The sequence below is a fragment of the Falco cherrug genome, chromosome 8 (assembly GCF_023634085.1).
Source record: "Falco cherrug isolate bFalChe1 chromosome 8, bFalChe1.pri, whole genome shotgun sequence".
NCBI lineage: Eukaryota > Metazoa > Chordata > Aves > Falconiformes > Falconidae > Falco > Falco cherrug.
The window spans coordinates 21,985,219-22,002,250 of NC_073704.1; the positions used below are offsets into that span (position 1 = coordinate 21,985,219).

Consider the following 17,032-nt stretch of genomic DNA (forward strand, 5'->3'; position numbering starts at 1 on the left):
CTGTCCCCTTTCTTTTATACCATCCCTGCAAGAAGGACCCACATTTCTGAAATACTAAGACTGATGTGTTTGCACCTTGCCAGAATCATGTTTTTATAGCTTGACACCAAGCATGTGCTGCTTGCTCTATGGCACAATGTAGAGACAATAGCTCTGCTTGGATAACAAGACTATCCTAGCTGGAAGAGTCAGATTTGGCAAATTTTATATCCATATCATCTGTCTAGAGGAAACCCTGGAGTGAATTATCTTTTCAATGAATTATCCTTTCAATAGTGCCTGCACTCCATTTTGGCAAGAGGTAGTAGCATCATCATAGAAGGGAGTCCCGTAGCAAATCAGTGTTCATGAAGTGTGCCCATGGGAGATGAGACTGCCTGGGGCAAAACAGAGCATGACACTGACCCTTATTTTCCAACTTTGGTTGAACTGTGAAGGCAATGGTGTGTCTTTCAGACATTATTTTGTTTCAAGTAAATGAGAGCTGAGATATGCAACCTGCTATTTTTAGAGAGACACTTAACATAATGAAAATAATAATAGAACCTCACAAGTTTGATAATACTGAGAATCCATTTTTGTTATTAGCTGTTCTTTCTCTAGCATCTTAGAAATCACATAGCAGGTTTATGACTCCCTTCTTCTAGTGGATAAAAACCAAACAAGAACATGCTTCTTGCTTTACACGCAATTTCTGGCTATTTAAGAGCCACCAATTTACTTCCACCAGCAGTTTTATGACATACTATCAGGATTCATTGACAAAGTTCCCAAATCTTTTAATGGGAAGATACACATTACTGAAATTACATGACACTCAGTAAAGAATAAAGAAATAATCAATAAAGGCCTTCAGAAAACACCATTAAAGTGGTCTTTACTTCTGATGAAGGCTGTCAGACTCAACCTTTACTGTTTTTTCAAGTGCAACTAATACAAACCAATAAGGACTTCACATTGAAAAAAATATTTAATCAAAACCGTGGACTGGGCTGTCTGTGTATGTGTTATAAAAAAAATAAAAATAAAATTGTTGGTTTCAACAACAAAAAAACCTGCCAGCCATGAAGATTTATGCTAAGTGAGAGTAATTTCTCAGATAATTGATTTGAAAAGGGCACATTGTTTTACAAAGACAGACCATTTAGTAGTTTCTCCTCTTTTGTTTTGGTATAGTAAGCTTGGTACAGCTGGAGCATGCAGACAGCAGCACCAAACAGTGACACTGAAAGACTTCTTCAAAGTAAAGTAGGATGCCTCAAAATTTATTTTGCAAAGTGCTACACTTTGCTGAGTTGATTTAAAGAAAAATCTGTGTTCACAACTCTCTAACCTCGACTTGCCCGAGCTAGCTTCTTTTAACCTATGGGAATGTCAACTTCTCATCTTGACACTGGCACTCAGAGAAACTGGGTCAATCACAGCAGCTGACAGCTTCCCTGGCTTTTCCCTTTACAGGTCTGTTTTAACATGGTGGTATTGGGAGTTAGCAGCTTTGGGGAAACCACCCTGTTGCCTGACCGGAGCCAAAGCAGTCTCTTGGCTATAAACCCAGCTAGTGTGCTTGAAGGAGTACTCCTCCTCTTATTCTTCCTGCCCAACCCCCTTTGTTTTAAGACAACAGCGGGGAGAATGGGGAAAAAAAAAATAATATCCAAAATCTACCTCCAGATACAGAGAGGCATACACAAACATACACTTCTCAATGATATCATGTGTTCTTCGGACACCGCTACTAGCTGCTTCTGTGAAGCACCAGCGAGTATTTCACTCAAGGTCACAGAAAGCTAAGTGAAATACTGAAAAAAATTAAATAAGTTAAGGATCATAAAGAGCAGTATGCGAACGACTCGCTTTTTTTCACCTGTATTAAATTTATCAGTCCTATTAACTGTTTCAGCACAAAGCATTCCAGAAGAAAGGAAGAAATAGGAATTACTTAGAAGTTTCCAGTACTATGCCTTATTGCAGAGTTTGCTGCTGTTTCACAGTAACTTTTGGAAATTTTGGACTTTCTTTGATGCTTTCTCTTTCAGGTGAGGCTGCTGTCCTATGATCATCTGTCAACAGAAGCACCTGTCCCAGAAGCACCTGGATGCAGAATGCAGCCCAATGTAGGATGTTACAAGGAGAAGGAGCAGAACTAAATATCTGCCCAGTTAAAAATAAAGAAATAAAGAAATAAATCCAGAATTATAATAGCAAGGAAAATCTCTAACTTTTTTTCAGCGTACTAGTTAGGTGTGCAATTTCCCTTTCACCAAGCTGCCGGCTGAGTTACCACTGCTTTAGATCTCCCAAGCAGGTCAAAGCAGCAGGGAAGAGGTTATGCCTTGTGCCTGTGAGACAGTGAGAAGGAACAGCCATTCCTGCTCCATGAAAAACAGCAGAAATTTGGTAATTCTATGGCCATTGAACAGTAACTATCACACTTGTTGCAGAGCATGTAGCACAGCTTTACAGACCCATCTCCTTGTTATCTTTTCTGGTTGTTAAAAACTGGTTAGTCCTCTGTTGCATGTATCACTAAGGCAGCTGAAAGCCTGTATTAACAAATCAGAATTAAATGGACCCATAATACCATGTACCACATATTTTTGCTTGCATCGCAAATATCATTGTATTCAGCAGTGTTTAAGAAGCTGACTTAAAAGGGCCTGAGGCTATTAAAAATTCAGAGCTAGAAGCTTTTGGATGCCTATTTATTTTCTAGTGCTTTACTGTTACACACAAAGCATGGACTGATTAATTCTTTTATGCTTTTTTTTTTTTTTAAAGATTTGTATCAGCACAGTTCAGAATTTCAACAACCAAGCAGCTGTCTCAATTTCTTTCCCTTGCACAGTTGTTTTTCCAGTGCAATTTTGTGGGAAAGAATTACTCTTCCAGTCAAGAACAGCAATATGGCCAAGAAGTTGCAAACTTCCCATAAAATTTTCACATAAATATGCATGACAAGTAAAAAAAAATTCAATATATATCTGTCTCTATCTATACACATACTTGTGCACACACATATATATACACAGCTATAGATAGATAACATCTCCCCAAAACCAAATGTGTATAAACAATTTCAATTCCTTACAAAAAAGAAGATGTTCTGGCTAGGAGATGAGACAGAGACTCTTCTTCCCCCTACATCAAAACTAAAAGACAACCCACATGGAGATACTTTAGTATCTTCTAGAGAAGAATGGCGGGGGCGTGGGGAAATCTTTGGCTCTCCAATCTGCACATTTCCATGTTTTCACATGCAGACTGTTGCATAAACTCAAAAAATTCTCTTGGCCATATGTTTCTGCCAGCCACTCCTTGGAAACCATGTAAATGTCTCTAACAAACAGCTTGCTTAGATGTATATAGCTGTAGAACAGAAAAGTCATGAGCCTGATGAAATTGCAAAATCGCAGGCTAATAACTTTGGGCAACACAGGTTTTTTCCCATTTGCTCTAAACAACAAAGGAGGCGGACAGGATGCTTGTTCTTTCTATATTACTTAGGCTTTGAGAAAAGCAGACACGCCTATGCACCAGCAGTGTGAGCAGCAGCACAATACACTGAAACTGGGAAGAAACTAGAAGTGGTTTGGGAATCACTACTACACTGCCTTTCTGACTATCAGACATTAACAAAGACATTCTTGGATTCTGTATTCTGCCTGGCAATCAGCAAAGTCACTATCCACGGTCTTCCAAGAGTTACATCCTCCCAGTTGTTCCCAGCATACCTTGAAGCTCTTTCCCCACTAGCTTATTCCATGCCTGGAATTCCCATTCTACGATATCCAGATGCAGAATTCTTCCTACGGATGTTTTTGGGAACGCATTTGTGGCCAGACACTGGGTGGGGTTTGTATATGTATTTTTTTAAAAATACATTTCTGTGCTAGAACTGTGCTCCACCAGAGTCATTAGAGCATTTGATTCAATTTGCATCGGCTACCTTTAAATAGATTGATAGTCCTCTGCAGAAACAACTTTTAGCCTTGTAAAATATTGCAGATACTCTCCGTGCATAACAAGAAGCCACACAAGCTTCAAAAGAGATGCAAGGTAATCCACTTTCTGTGTTTTCTCATGAGCTGCATACTCAAAGTGCACAGCGCAAGGTCCTTACCCTACTCTTGTTCAGGAGAAAGCTTGTCTTGATGTTAGGCTGTGCCATTGCAACAGAGAGAAAGGAATAAAAAGTAACAGAAATGCATGGCAGTAAAAAAGTCCACCTTGCACACTCAGGTCTCTTTTCTCTTTTACCCATATTTCAAGTTGAGGAAAGGAGTAAAACTGCCCGAATTCCCACAACGGAAAGAAAAGCTATAGACAGACTCTCCCCTGCAGCTAATGTAGTAAGCTAACTGCCTGAGCATTACAAGGATGCCTTTCCTAGTGACTACAAACACTCTGCTGTTTAACTCCAACTTTTGTGTTAGAATCACCAAATCCTTGAGAAACCATCCATAGACTTTCTAGTAAAATAATCCTTAACACCTCATTTACTAGTGTCTTTTTGACTAATACTGGATCATGAACCTGGTGAAATTATCCATTTCGTGTTTTGTATAGGTATTTATCAGTGTACTATCTGAAGTTTTTAGCAGGTACATCTAACAATGGCTAGCAGCAAAGGAATCATTCCATTTTGGGGAAGAAAAAAAAAGAAAGAGAAAAGACAAAAGAAAAAAAAAAAAAGTGTAGGTTTTGGAGTTTCTCTGAACTCTGTATAGGACCAGAATTGAAGCTGCATGAAAAGAAAAAGAAGGGAGGTGTAGAGAAAGTGAGAAAGAGGGACAAGAAGAATCTAATGATTAAGTTGCTGATTTAGTCTGTCTGGGCCTGGATCTTGGGCGTCATTCACTCCAGGCAAGCATGTTTACCATGGAGTTTTGCTCTCAGCCTTTGTTCTATTGAAACTCCTCTACCTGAGATAGTACCCAAACTAGTAATTTGGCAAGAAAGATAAGGCAGTCAGAAATGGCCTACAGCCCTTCTGGCACAGCTGCCTTCTCCTTTGCATCATGGAAAAGCCATTCTGGGCCCAAAGAACACTTTTTCTAGCAGTAAATTGAATCATCTCCATGTAAAAGTGTTGGAGCTCTTTTTAAGCAGCTCCACATTTGCTGTGGGTTCTGTCACTTTTCTTCCCAAGTCACAGTCAATCAATGCAGTTGCCAACAAAACTGAAGTTCTCTAGAAGGACAACAGCAGCTCAACAGCTGAAGGTGTAGGTGGGGATCACTGTCATTTTGCTTGCTCTGTGCCTGCTTATTACATAAGGGCACATTTCGTTCTCTGTCAGGGCTATGAAACTCTCCATTGGTGCCCCAGTTAGTGAAGGAGTGCTCCACTTCCCACTACTATCATGGGAACATGTGCTTTATGCAGTGTGGAGCTACAAAGCAGCTGCCACACATGGACTCTTCATCCAAAAGGCCACCCCATTGACTCGACAGTTGTGAAAAGGCTACAGACCTCATACAGAAGGATTTCTTTGCTCCAAACATACTGAAGTAAAGCACCTTGCTTAGTGCCCTGATGGACAGCTTTAACTGGACAACCATTTAACACCCATACTGAGTGGAAAAAAAGGTATCGCTGGCTTCCCAGTGCTATTCTGACTACCTGTCAACAACTCTATTCAGCATGTGTGATGATGGGACAGCTAGTGGCACACACTGCACCGCTGGAAGTGCCATCAGAGCAATGCACACATGGTCGGTTGGATAACACCACATTCCCACAGCAGCATGTACATATAGAGATGGAGACACAACTCCCACTGCACCTTCTGCAAACCACAGAGAGAACCTGAACTATTCACTTATTATTATTTGTGCCACCTTGCTTCTTTTTGGACAAATATTATCATCACTATTAAGTACACATATCACAGTAATGCCCAATGGTGCTTTCTAAATGAAGCTGGCACTTAATTCTGTCAGCCTAAGTTAATCACATTCATTGCAGCTTGACCTTACCTTCCAGTTTGCATTCATAGCTCTCAGCCCTGCGCTTTTTCCATAATGTATGCCAGAAAGGAGCAAGTTCAGCACCCGTAACTTGCTTATTTGTGCCTGTGTTTCATGGTAAGCGTAAGTTTTTTCCATCTCTAGGTCAGCACAAATCTGCTGGCACTAATGCAACAGAGTGAAGTCTTTGACCTGAGTTAACAGAAGCAGTGAAGTATACTGCCTGAATATGCTAGCTCTAACAGTAATACAGTTTTTTCCCCCCAAGATTCTACAGCCATTCTTACAAATTAAGGAAACAAGTGTATACAGTAACAGCTACAACCCTTGTAGAAAAAAGGTTGTTCTTCACTGATCTCAAAAATCAGTAACTATAAGACCACCAGCTGCTGGCAATAGGATGACTAGGTTTATCCATAATCTTACTCTACCTGGCTTTACTAATATTAAGAAGGGTGGATTTTAGCTGTAAATACCAGGTAAAGGACATAAACATTCTGACAAGTTAAGTTCCTGTTTATTAAAGGGCAATCATCTTTAGACAATTTATCTTTCTTCTTCTAAAATAAAAAAAAGGCCTCTCATTCTCTGAGCTAGAGAGTCAATATTCTTAACAATAACTCTTCTAATTTCTCTCCTACTCAGTCCTTAGCTGAAAGTATTTCATCTGTGGTTTGGCTTTAGAAAAAAAATGTCTTAATACATTATGTATTCAGGACTGTATTATGAACATTTCTGTATGTCTCCACAAAAAAATAAAGTTAAGGAAAATACTTAGGAAATGTACAAAAGGAAAAAGTATGAAATACATTTAAGAAATCTGCATGAACGATATGACAATATATTCCACAAGCTGGGTTTTTTGTGTGGGTACACACACTCCCCTCTCTCTCTGGGTGGTCTGCAGTGTTTTTGTGATTTCTTTACTTGCAATTTCTTAAAGAAGCAATTTAAGAATTGTAAGGAATAATTAAAAACAAAACAAAACCAAAACTTGGAAAATAAGATTAACTACAATTTGCTTTCTAACTTAAATAGGCTTCCTCTATTTCTGCTGACATTTCTACCTAACACTTTCCCACCAACAAAAACTCTAACTAGAATTTTAAGCCAGCAACAGCACAAGCACTTGACCAACAGTGTATAATAAAACCAATACTTGTTTATGGCCTCAGCAATATTTGCCAAGTCCCTTGATTTGGAGCGTCTAAAATCTGCCTTAAATGCATGACCTTCCACATCAAAGGAACATCATTAAGCAGTGCTAGAGGGCTGAAACTTGGAATTAATGAGTCTTTCAAATAAACTAGTTACTTTCTGTTTTATTATGAATGCAGTATCTATTAGTCCTCCTTTAAGAAAAACATGTAAATATTTTAAGTAGATGTAATTTTCCATGCTCTTTCAATGCAGATTAATATGTTATATCCAGCTAGCATGGAAATGTAGCTCACATACTAAAAACGATGGAGTCTAATTAGAAAAACGACCTTTATGTAGATAACCAGTTAGAAGAGCAGCTGGGTGCTGGGATAGATTGCTTAGAAGTAAACCCTGGCAGGTGAAAAATAATTTCCTAAAGAAAGCATAGGAGCCTTTAGCTCCTCAGTTCAGTACACCCAAGGAAAAGGGCTAGTAAGGGGGGATGTAAGCCTGGGATGAGAAAAAACAAAGAAATGGTTTAGCAATCCAATTGGCTTTTATTTTTATTCCTGTGTCTCAGATCTCTGTCAGGTTGTATAGCTAAAGGTTATGCTGTAAAGACAGATTCCCACCCTAACACAAGGCAACTTGTCTCAAAGGATCAGGTTGGCACCCCGACATTATAGAATCACAACCATCTGATTTCTGAAAGCTTTTCACTATTCAAAGTACACAAAAAGTATAAATTGACTCCTTCAGGAGAAAGGAGATTTTCTTATTCAAGAAGTTATATTCTACCAATTTGTATAATTTTCTACCCATCGACAAAAATACCCATGAAGAACAAAGGAGAAAATTGATGATGACACAGGCTCAAGAACAGAATGCACATCCTTACATGCTCTCACAGAACTTCGTAAGAGTGCTGGGCTTTTCCTGGTTGCGCCTTTGTCGAAACCAGCGTTGAATGCTGCGTACATCCCAGTCCAGCTGCTTGGAGAGGCCCTCCAGCCTCTTTTCATCTGGATGCTACAGAACAGAGAAGGATAAAAATTCTTTCTGTGCCCAACTGCAGTAACTCCATTTTAAATTTAGAAACTCTGTAATTGCCTCTCTATTTCTTAGAGGCTACTTGTCAGACACGTGGATATATGGAAATAATATTACTTTCACAGAAATCTCTGCTGGCAGATCAACATCAAAATATGTTTATAGTAACTATTATTAATCTAGAAAGACATACATGGTAATATTGCATGCAGGTTATTAATAATAAGAAACTTGAACGGAACAATGGGATGAAAATTTGCTTGAAACTTGGAAAGTGGTGATCAGTTGGAATAAAATCCATGCATTTCTCAAGTAGCAGGGCTTACAAGCACTCCCCTGCCTGCCACAGGCTATGCCTGTTCCATTGTCCTGCATCAAGATCTTTGTCCTATCAACTGTTGCAGTAGTGAAGGTTGTTCGACTGACATGGAAAGAAGATATATCGCATCCTTGTGCATGTTAATGTTAAAAAAATGAGGTCATTAAACAAAGTGACAACTTCAAAAGGAAAATCACCTTGACAACAGGGACAGAGAATTTTTTTTTCTGCAAGATTAGCTACACAGAATTATTCTCAAAAGCAGTGAGTGTGGAACTCTTATTCCGTAGAGCAGCTGCAAACCAGTGCAGAGGTAAGGCAAAAGAAAATGAGTCTGTCTTTAATTTTACTACTATGTGGAGAAGAGCAGTACAGACCACATTTCCAATCATGCAGCAATTCCACACATACAGTACTGCGTGAGGACTATTTCTATATTTCTCCTGATCTCATTCTTTTTTAAAGAAACAGAAAAATCTCTTGGACAATCTGTTTTCTAGAGTTTTAACTTTACTTCTGCAAGGCAGTTATTTATATACACTGAATGAGATAGAAGGAGCTGCCACAGTAAAGACGACTTTACGTGTTGCAGGAGGTTAAAATTTTTTTTTAGTCGACCAAAGTAGCCATGAGTTTTTCAGTGGAAGATTAAGAAAAGCCATTCTCTGTAACTTTAGAAAAATCAAATGATTGAAGCAGCTCTGCAGCTCTTGGGATTTTGACTAAGATAACTGCTGCATGTGACTCCAAAAAGGTGGCTGGCTAAATCGGACCGTTTCTTTGAGAGCAGCTACCGTACAGCCCCACCAAACTCTTGCAGGAAAGTAAATGCTTTCCTTTGGAGCTCTTTGCACTTGTCTCCATGCACTGGGTGCTGGGAGCTGTGTGTGCCAGCTCCTACCATGACTCACAGGCAGGAGTTAGATCACTTCACACACTCGGGCCCTGTGTCAGGCTAGAAGATTCTGCAAGGAAAAATTGAAAAAAACCCATCCCATTCTTCCTCCAGCTGAGTCTGGGTGACAGCACATGTGCTGCAACTTTTAAAAGTAAGGTACATGAGATACCCTCCCTGAAAACAGGACAGAAACTACACTGAGTGCCATGGTGATCTCAAGAGAGGGCTGGACACACAAGCAAAACAGATCCATGGCATATTTCACTGTCCCTGACACTGAACCCAATTTTGTCCCTCAGGCCTCCACAGGCCTTTCCACTACTAAGTGGCTAACCACCAAATTCTTCAGGAGACACTAAAAGACACCCGTTCACTGCCCACTGCATGGGAAAAGTTCAGGATACTTCAAAAGCATGGACAGGATGACATAGAGATTTAGTTCAGTTGTCATACAGTGAGAGCTGTAAAGACAGAGACATAAGTGGTGAGGGAGAGACTTGTGTAAAAAAAATCTGCAGGCAGAATATTATTCAGTCAATGCTCCTCAACGTTTCTAGCTCTGCCCCCAGTTTCAAAGGATGTTGATCACAGCTGAAACAGCTGGGACACCAGCAAGTCAGCAATGCCCTGTGCTCAGTGTGCTCAGGCAGTTCCACTAGGAGTGGCTTTGAAGTTCCATGGAAAACACAGTAAGGCCAATGTTACTGGCTCACAATTCACCTCTTTTTTTTAAAAAAAAAGACAATTTTGTGGAAATTTCTAAAAGGTAAGAAGCCAAAAAGTAGGTGGCCATATGGCACCTATAATGTATTTCCGTTACAACTTTTTTTTTATTAAAAGCTTACAGGAGATGTCATGAAGGGATGGACAACTGCTCAAGTTGTCATACCAATGACAACCTTGGCATTTGTATATTCTGATTTTAGCTGTAAAAAAGGAACACTGCATTTAGTGGTTAGCTTTGTTTTGTTCAGACGTAGTTTACAGTGCCATATCCCACTTTATAAGGTAAATATTTTATTTAAATACTCTACCTTTGTAATAGCTGTGAAAACTTTTTCCAGGATAGCATTAGGTTGAGCTTTCTGTGGTCCGTTGGCTTGGACTTTAAGGCCTAAGGCACATGGTTTAGCAATGAACCTGTGAGAAACAGAAGAACAAAAAAAACCAAACAACCGAGTGAAATGCTTCAGTTATTTACTTCATTGCTGTTATCAATCAATGACATGGGGTAAATGTGCAAACATTATAACCCTGCCAACAAAAGCAACACTTAGCCTTACAGCTCAAAAGCAAGCTCATACAGGCGATTACATTGCAAAATAAGTAACATCACTTTGAAGGATGAAAGGAACTCCATGTGGAGCACATAAAACTGAGGATTTTCTTTCATGTTGTGAAAAAAAAGGATAGAACAAAAGCATGAGGAATGCCTCCTAGAAAAACACCAACCAATGAAAAGAGCAGGGCAGCTTGCAGAGATGGGGAGCACGTAATATTCTCCTCCAAACAGAGCCTTTTTCATAAATCAGTTTCCAGGGTAGCTACTGCCTCAGGACTCATTCTGCAGTGGAAACTAAACAAGTCCTTAAAGGCAGCAAGCACTTAAGCTGCCCAGTCAATACAATTTTCTAAACCCTAAAGTTCAAACAGTATTGAGATATGCCTCAAAGACTTTGCTTTTCCTTCAAACTCTTCTGCTAAAATACAAAGCTGTCACAGATTCAAAGACCAATCTGTAAGTTCAACCAGTTGAACTTACTGGTGTAAGTATCGGGTGTCCCCGATACATTTTAGAGATGAATTACATAGCTTATATTACATACACTCAAAGATCACCATTCCACTTATTAAAACCTAAATTATTTGTAACTATGAGTCCAACTCTGGAAACCCCACAAAAGCTACAAAGTCTGTATAGGAATCACATTCATATATGAACAGTAAGAACTTCTGCCATTTCGAACTATGTAACCCTTGATTTCATCTAAAAGACTTCAATTTCCTAAGACTTTATTTGCCAGCAGGGACCAAAACAAACACACTCAGTAAAGAAGTAGTTCCATGTTTATCCAGCTGAATGACCACAAACTCTTAAAAATCATGGAATTCACATCCACATGCAAGCCCCATTTTAAGCACTGTTTTGAGCTACAACTGCTGTCCCTGCTATGTTTAAGACAGCACAGCTGATTAAAGAGAATTAATGCTAAGTAATGTTACAGTGGTTACAGCAATAGCATTTGGTAAAGGAAAATGGGTGATACCATATTAACTTGTTTTCCTTGGTTTTTCAAGGAAAAAATTATTTATAACATTCCCATATGAAAGCCAATTCTATAGCCTGAAATCAATATATGCCTACTAACTACTTGCAAGGGGGGTGGGAAGCCATATGTACAAAGACATGCAGTGTATCAGTGAAGTCGCTATTTGAAACTTGTATGTTATGAGAGGAAAAAAACCCTACTGTACGCTGTAAAAGTTTGGTTGCAATCTGGATTGGCTGCAGATTGTAACCATACTGCTAGCTCCATAACATCAACCAAATCGATGCACTGCATCACATATCAATTCCCTGCTTTAGGATTAAGAGCTCTGACAGTACCATTTTCACTGCTGAGCTTGAGAAGAAAGCAGTCCTTTTTAACACTCATGAAACAGAAGCATGTAAGCTCTGTACATTTTATATGCAAATACACTTTAACACACTGATCTAAGCTACACTGGAAACTTGCATATAACTTGAAGTATAAAGTGACAAAAGAAGCAAGAATTGTCTTTAGTTCAACACAGGCATAACCAAACCAGTGCCGGACACTGCTGTTAGCTGATAACCAAAAGGTAGCTGAAAAAGCTAACAAAATGCTGATGGAATCTGATGTCAGAAATTTACTTTTTAATTCTAAGGAGTTGTAAAACACTTCTAGCCGTGTAATGGAGGAGCTGAGAATGCATCTATGTCCCTGTTTGTACCAAAAACCTGGAAAACACAGAAAAATTCCAGTCTTCAAGAAGTTCAAACAATTTCTGGAAGAGAAAGCGATAGACCCAGACAAGAATCAAGCCTAAGAGAGATGGTAAAGGGGATGTCTGTCAGCATTCAAGCTAATTTTATAAAGTCCTGCAAGGAAACACTTCTAAGTAGAGACAGGGCAGAGGAGTACTGTAGGTGGAATAAAAACATATAGAAATGAAAGACATCTTCATCAGCTTCATGCATTCATGGAGAAACCCAAGCTCAGCCTTCACCATAAGCAGCAAAATCAAGAAACATTCATTAAATAAACACAAAAATAAAAATTGTTTCAGATGGATTTTCTGGGCACTTACAAAGTCAGTCTCCTCTGAGATAAGATTTGATTTGGGTTTTTTTGTTTGAAGGGTGTGGTTTTTGTTTGTTTGGGTGGGGGGGTGGTTTTTTGTGGTTTTTCAGGGTTTTTTTACATATATACAACTTTCAACTCCTGTTTTGCTTTTCTTGCACTGCTGAGTGAAGGAATGGGATAGCCATGATATAAATCCAATAGAAAATCAGTTCTCTAAACATGCTAATGTAAAAGAAAAAAAATACATGGTAAAGTCAAAAGCAGATTAAAAAGTCCCAGTTAGAAAAAAATCCACAAGAAGCAATTCCAAGCTTCATGCTGAGCTGATCTTCATTTAAATCTAAGCAAACCAGCTGGGTTTGCTTAAATGCCATTCTTAAAATGGCATGTCTTGCTAATGAACAGCCGAGAAAAATCCAGGACAATTCACACATACAGTGTTTGTCTAAATTTTAATAAGAGAAGAGAATTGTAATATTGATGTTATATCCATTACCTAAAATGAAATACATTTTCTGCTTCAACTCTGTATTTTCTAAACAGGAATATTTATTCGTCTTCCTTTGCCTCTTATGTTTTTCACAAGCACAGGAAAAATGGGTATGTGACCTGAACCAGAGTTCGTCCACAAGGACGGCAAAGCACAGTAAGGACATGTAGAGGGTAAATGGCTGCAAGACACAGGATGACCTTCTACGTCAGCGAGGTAGGAACAGGGAAAGCTAAAAAAATCCCCAACCTGAACCACAAAGGTCTGTCTCCTGATACGCTCTTGTGGTATTTCTCCACTTTTGGGGGGGAAAAAAAAAAAAAAGCTTTAAAAAAAATCCCCTCCAGAGATTGTAAAGCAATTTTGACAGAAACATTTTATATGCCTGCAATACTGAGCAGGTCTGACCACCAATTCAAGTGTGCACACAAGTGATTCCCTTTGGTGGAATTGGTAAAAGTTAAGATATCTTTTTTTCTTTTCATACAAAAACTTAACGGATTCAAGCTATACTTTGCAGTTTAAAAAATGTTTTTCAAGGTTAAAATAGAATTTTAAAGTAGAATTTAATCAACAGAAACCCAAATACAACACCAGGTGCCACGAAAAGCATCATTAACATAATTCTCTCCAATAGTTTTCTGTAATAATTTAAATAGATTCATCAGTAAACAAAAACAGAATTAGTGTTTGATACATGTACAAACTATAAGTATGAGCATTTTGCCAAATGTTGCACTTCTTTTAAGCACTATTCATTTTTTCCATTTCTGCTAACGCTGTGGTATTCAATTCCCTAAGCAGTCTTACTAAAACCCATGGGACTATTTATTACATAAGGTACTGCAATTAAGAGGAAAGAACTATTATGAAAGAGTAAGGAAAGCAGAATTGAGTATATTGTCAGTTTTCTCTTTAAAACATGCAAATCTCAACAAATGTCATACCAATATCTCTTTTTCAATGGATTCCAGTATAGCTAAATTGAAAGCTGATATTCATTTACACAGAAATTAAAGGACAAGTATTTTTTGCTGAACGCAGCCGCATATATTCTGGGTCTAGAAATGAAAGACCAACATAAATAAGGAGATTAAACACAGAATTCAGGTACCTTTTTAAAAGCAGCTTCCTCCTTCAGTCTACAACCACACTTACAAAAAACCCCAAATGAACCAAAAAGCCCATAGCCAGCCAGTTCAGACAGTGTGGGTTATGACAGAACACTGGAATAGAAAGCACTCAGCCTCTGCAGGTTCGTAAATACTGCACCATCTGCCTGAACATGACAAGCATTTCTGAGTGTCCTGTACCCCTGAAGGCAGATGCTGGTTTGCATTTTAGATCCTATCTCTTTTTCTCAAATTGATCTTTTACAACAGCAATAACAAGGCCTTATACTCCACCCCAAACCTAGAGATCAATTTTTCCTCTACAAAGGAGTCAAGAAACCCTCTGCAAAATGAGCCCTCACCTCTCCTAGAGCATAAAAAGAAGCACCATTTCACCATAAGTATGTAAATTTGAACAAGAGCAAGTACCATTTTGGGTTTCCCACTTGGACTATAACAAATGCCAGCTAGACAAAGACAGCCACTATTACAATTGATGAATAAGCAGAAAAAGGAGAATAGGAAAAAAAACAACAATCACCAAACTGAAAATTAACTTTGCCCTGGTGGAGGAAGGTAAATACCAGTTAGGCACCACTTGCTCTTTGCAGTGATCACAGTGGGCACCAAGGATCCCACCCGGCCAACGACTCTGGGAAAAATGAACCCCCAAATCCACATTCTCTCAGAAGCCATTCCCACCACTCCACACGAGATGTCCAGATCCTCACATTCATAAAATTACAGCTTAAAAATATGCTCGTTCCACTGCCTGAGCACTCCACACCCAACGAAAGTTTCTCTTTAGAAATACGATGAACAGATCAGATCCACAATGAGCATAAACCATCCTGGGCACATCAATAGAAAATAACTGCAGCATCACTGAGAAAATAAGCTCTAATAGAACAGTAAGGAAAATGCCCCCACTGACTCATAGAAGTCTTTCTGTTCTCCTTTACTGGCTATTTGAACCTTACTAATTAATTACGATGTAACCATTTTAGTTTACTGCTTATCATCTTGCCAATTTATGTCATTTTAATCTCAGAATAAACCAGAAATGTTAGCGTTGACCCTCATAATCCTTGGAGGCTGATGTTCATTAGCACTAGCAAAGTCTGCATTAAACAAATATCTTATTTTAAAATATCACATGTGGAGGAAGAAAGAAGTTAAAAGGATCCTTTTTTGCCTGTGATTCTCTGGATTTCACTACAAGTCAAATAGCCCTACTTGTGACCTGTAATCTTTGCCCTGAATCCAGCCAGAAACTAATATATAGCAACTCTTTAGTCATCTGGGGCATTGGAAATACGTCTGTAGGGTACTCCTATAGCATGTGAATGCAGTGTTTCCATACCAGCAAGTCATCTGCCATTTCTGAGCTGACCACAGTGGGTGCCCTTTAGCCAATCCATGTTTGACAGCTTCCCGGCAGCTTTGAAGATGCTTAAACCACCACAGAACCCACAACATGTAAATAGGGATTACAGCGATTTTAAACAGCCCAAAAAGTCTGCAAGAATTAAGGCTTTCCAAACAGGGCCAGAAGAACCCGCCTCAAAAAAAGATGATTAAGCTAACAGGGCTAATGAATATTTGCCTCATGTAATTAAATATGCTGCATTTTTATTTTTTTTTTTTAACGTATAGGGCGATATAAAGAAAATACTCAATGGCTTGCTCTAAACCTTCAATCTGAGAAATCTCAGTCTTAAAATAATCCATGTTAGCTGGCAAGTGATACATGTTAACCAGTTCAAGGCAGGTTTGGATTCCTTCCCATGCCCTTTGAAGTGATAAAATTGTACTGCTTTGCAATGCTTATTTGTCAAATGTTTCTGCTTTATTTAGAAACTCACTTCATTTCACCAAAATTCTCTCCAGAACATGACAGCAAGAATCCAAAAACTGAAACCTGTAAACCTTTCTCCATTTTACTGAGGCAAATAAACAAAAGAAAGACAAAAAAACCCAAACCAAAACAAAAAAACCAAACAAACCACAAACAAAAAAACTTCAAGCCCACAACTCTCTCCCCTCTCTCAAACTCAAACCCCGTGAGCTGATAAGAACGGGTCCCAGGAATGGGAAGCAATAAGTCTGAATGAACAAAAAAGTATGCTATAGATCCCCCCTCACCCCATCCCACTGTGGGAGGATAATTGTTTACTATCTGATCTTTGATTTTACTATACTGTCCTAATATAATCTGCAACAAAAGCTACTGAACTCAAATCCAACTATTTTTACAAAAGTACAAGGACAAGATTATTCATTCAAGAGAACCTAAATCAAGACAAGGTTCTTTGATGTAGATGAAAAAGGGTGTTTAACATTTCTGCATTTAAAACTGGCGTACCTAAAACAAGTCACCATCATGAGGTATGGAGCTGCAAGTAGTCTTACCATGTCCCAAACCTACATACAATTGCCAACAAAATAAGCTTAGATTTTTATTCTTAAAAAAGTGTATGGACTTCCTCTATCAGACTTAATAAGCTGACCTGCCATTCACATGCAATGTGTTTTAAATGTTGTTGTATGTCAAGGCTTTTGAAATCTGTTAAATTTTTATTTTAAAACTTTCAAACTGTGTGCACTGAGACAAGCGACCTGTCTACTCCTTGACCTCGAAACCTCTTCTCAGGATTGCAAGCAAAGACTGAATAAATTTAAGTTTCTTCCCTATTACTGTCATTTCTTAGTTTTGAATTAA

The 17,032-nt window shown here is 38.6% G+C and overlaps 1 protein-coding gene across 2 annotated transcripts in view; it reads right to left on the reverse strand.

Annotated features, from left to right (window-relative positions):
- CERS6 (ceramide synthase 6) overlaps window positions 1-17,032 on the reverse strand; it is a 128,451-nt gene that overhangs the window by 77,870 nt on the left and 33,549 nt on the right. For both annotated transcript variants that reach the window (XM_055718839.1, XM_055718838.1), the window contains exons 2-3: window positions 10,414-10,519; window positions 8,011-8,141 (exon numbers count right to left, since the gene is read on the reverse strand). In XM_055718839.1, coding sequence (XP_055574814.1) covers window positions 8,011-8,141; window positions 10,414-10,519 — 237 coding nt within the window. The remainder of the gene's footprint in view (window positions 1-8,010; window positions 8,142-10,413; window positions 10,520-17,032) is intronic.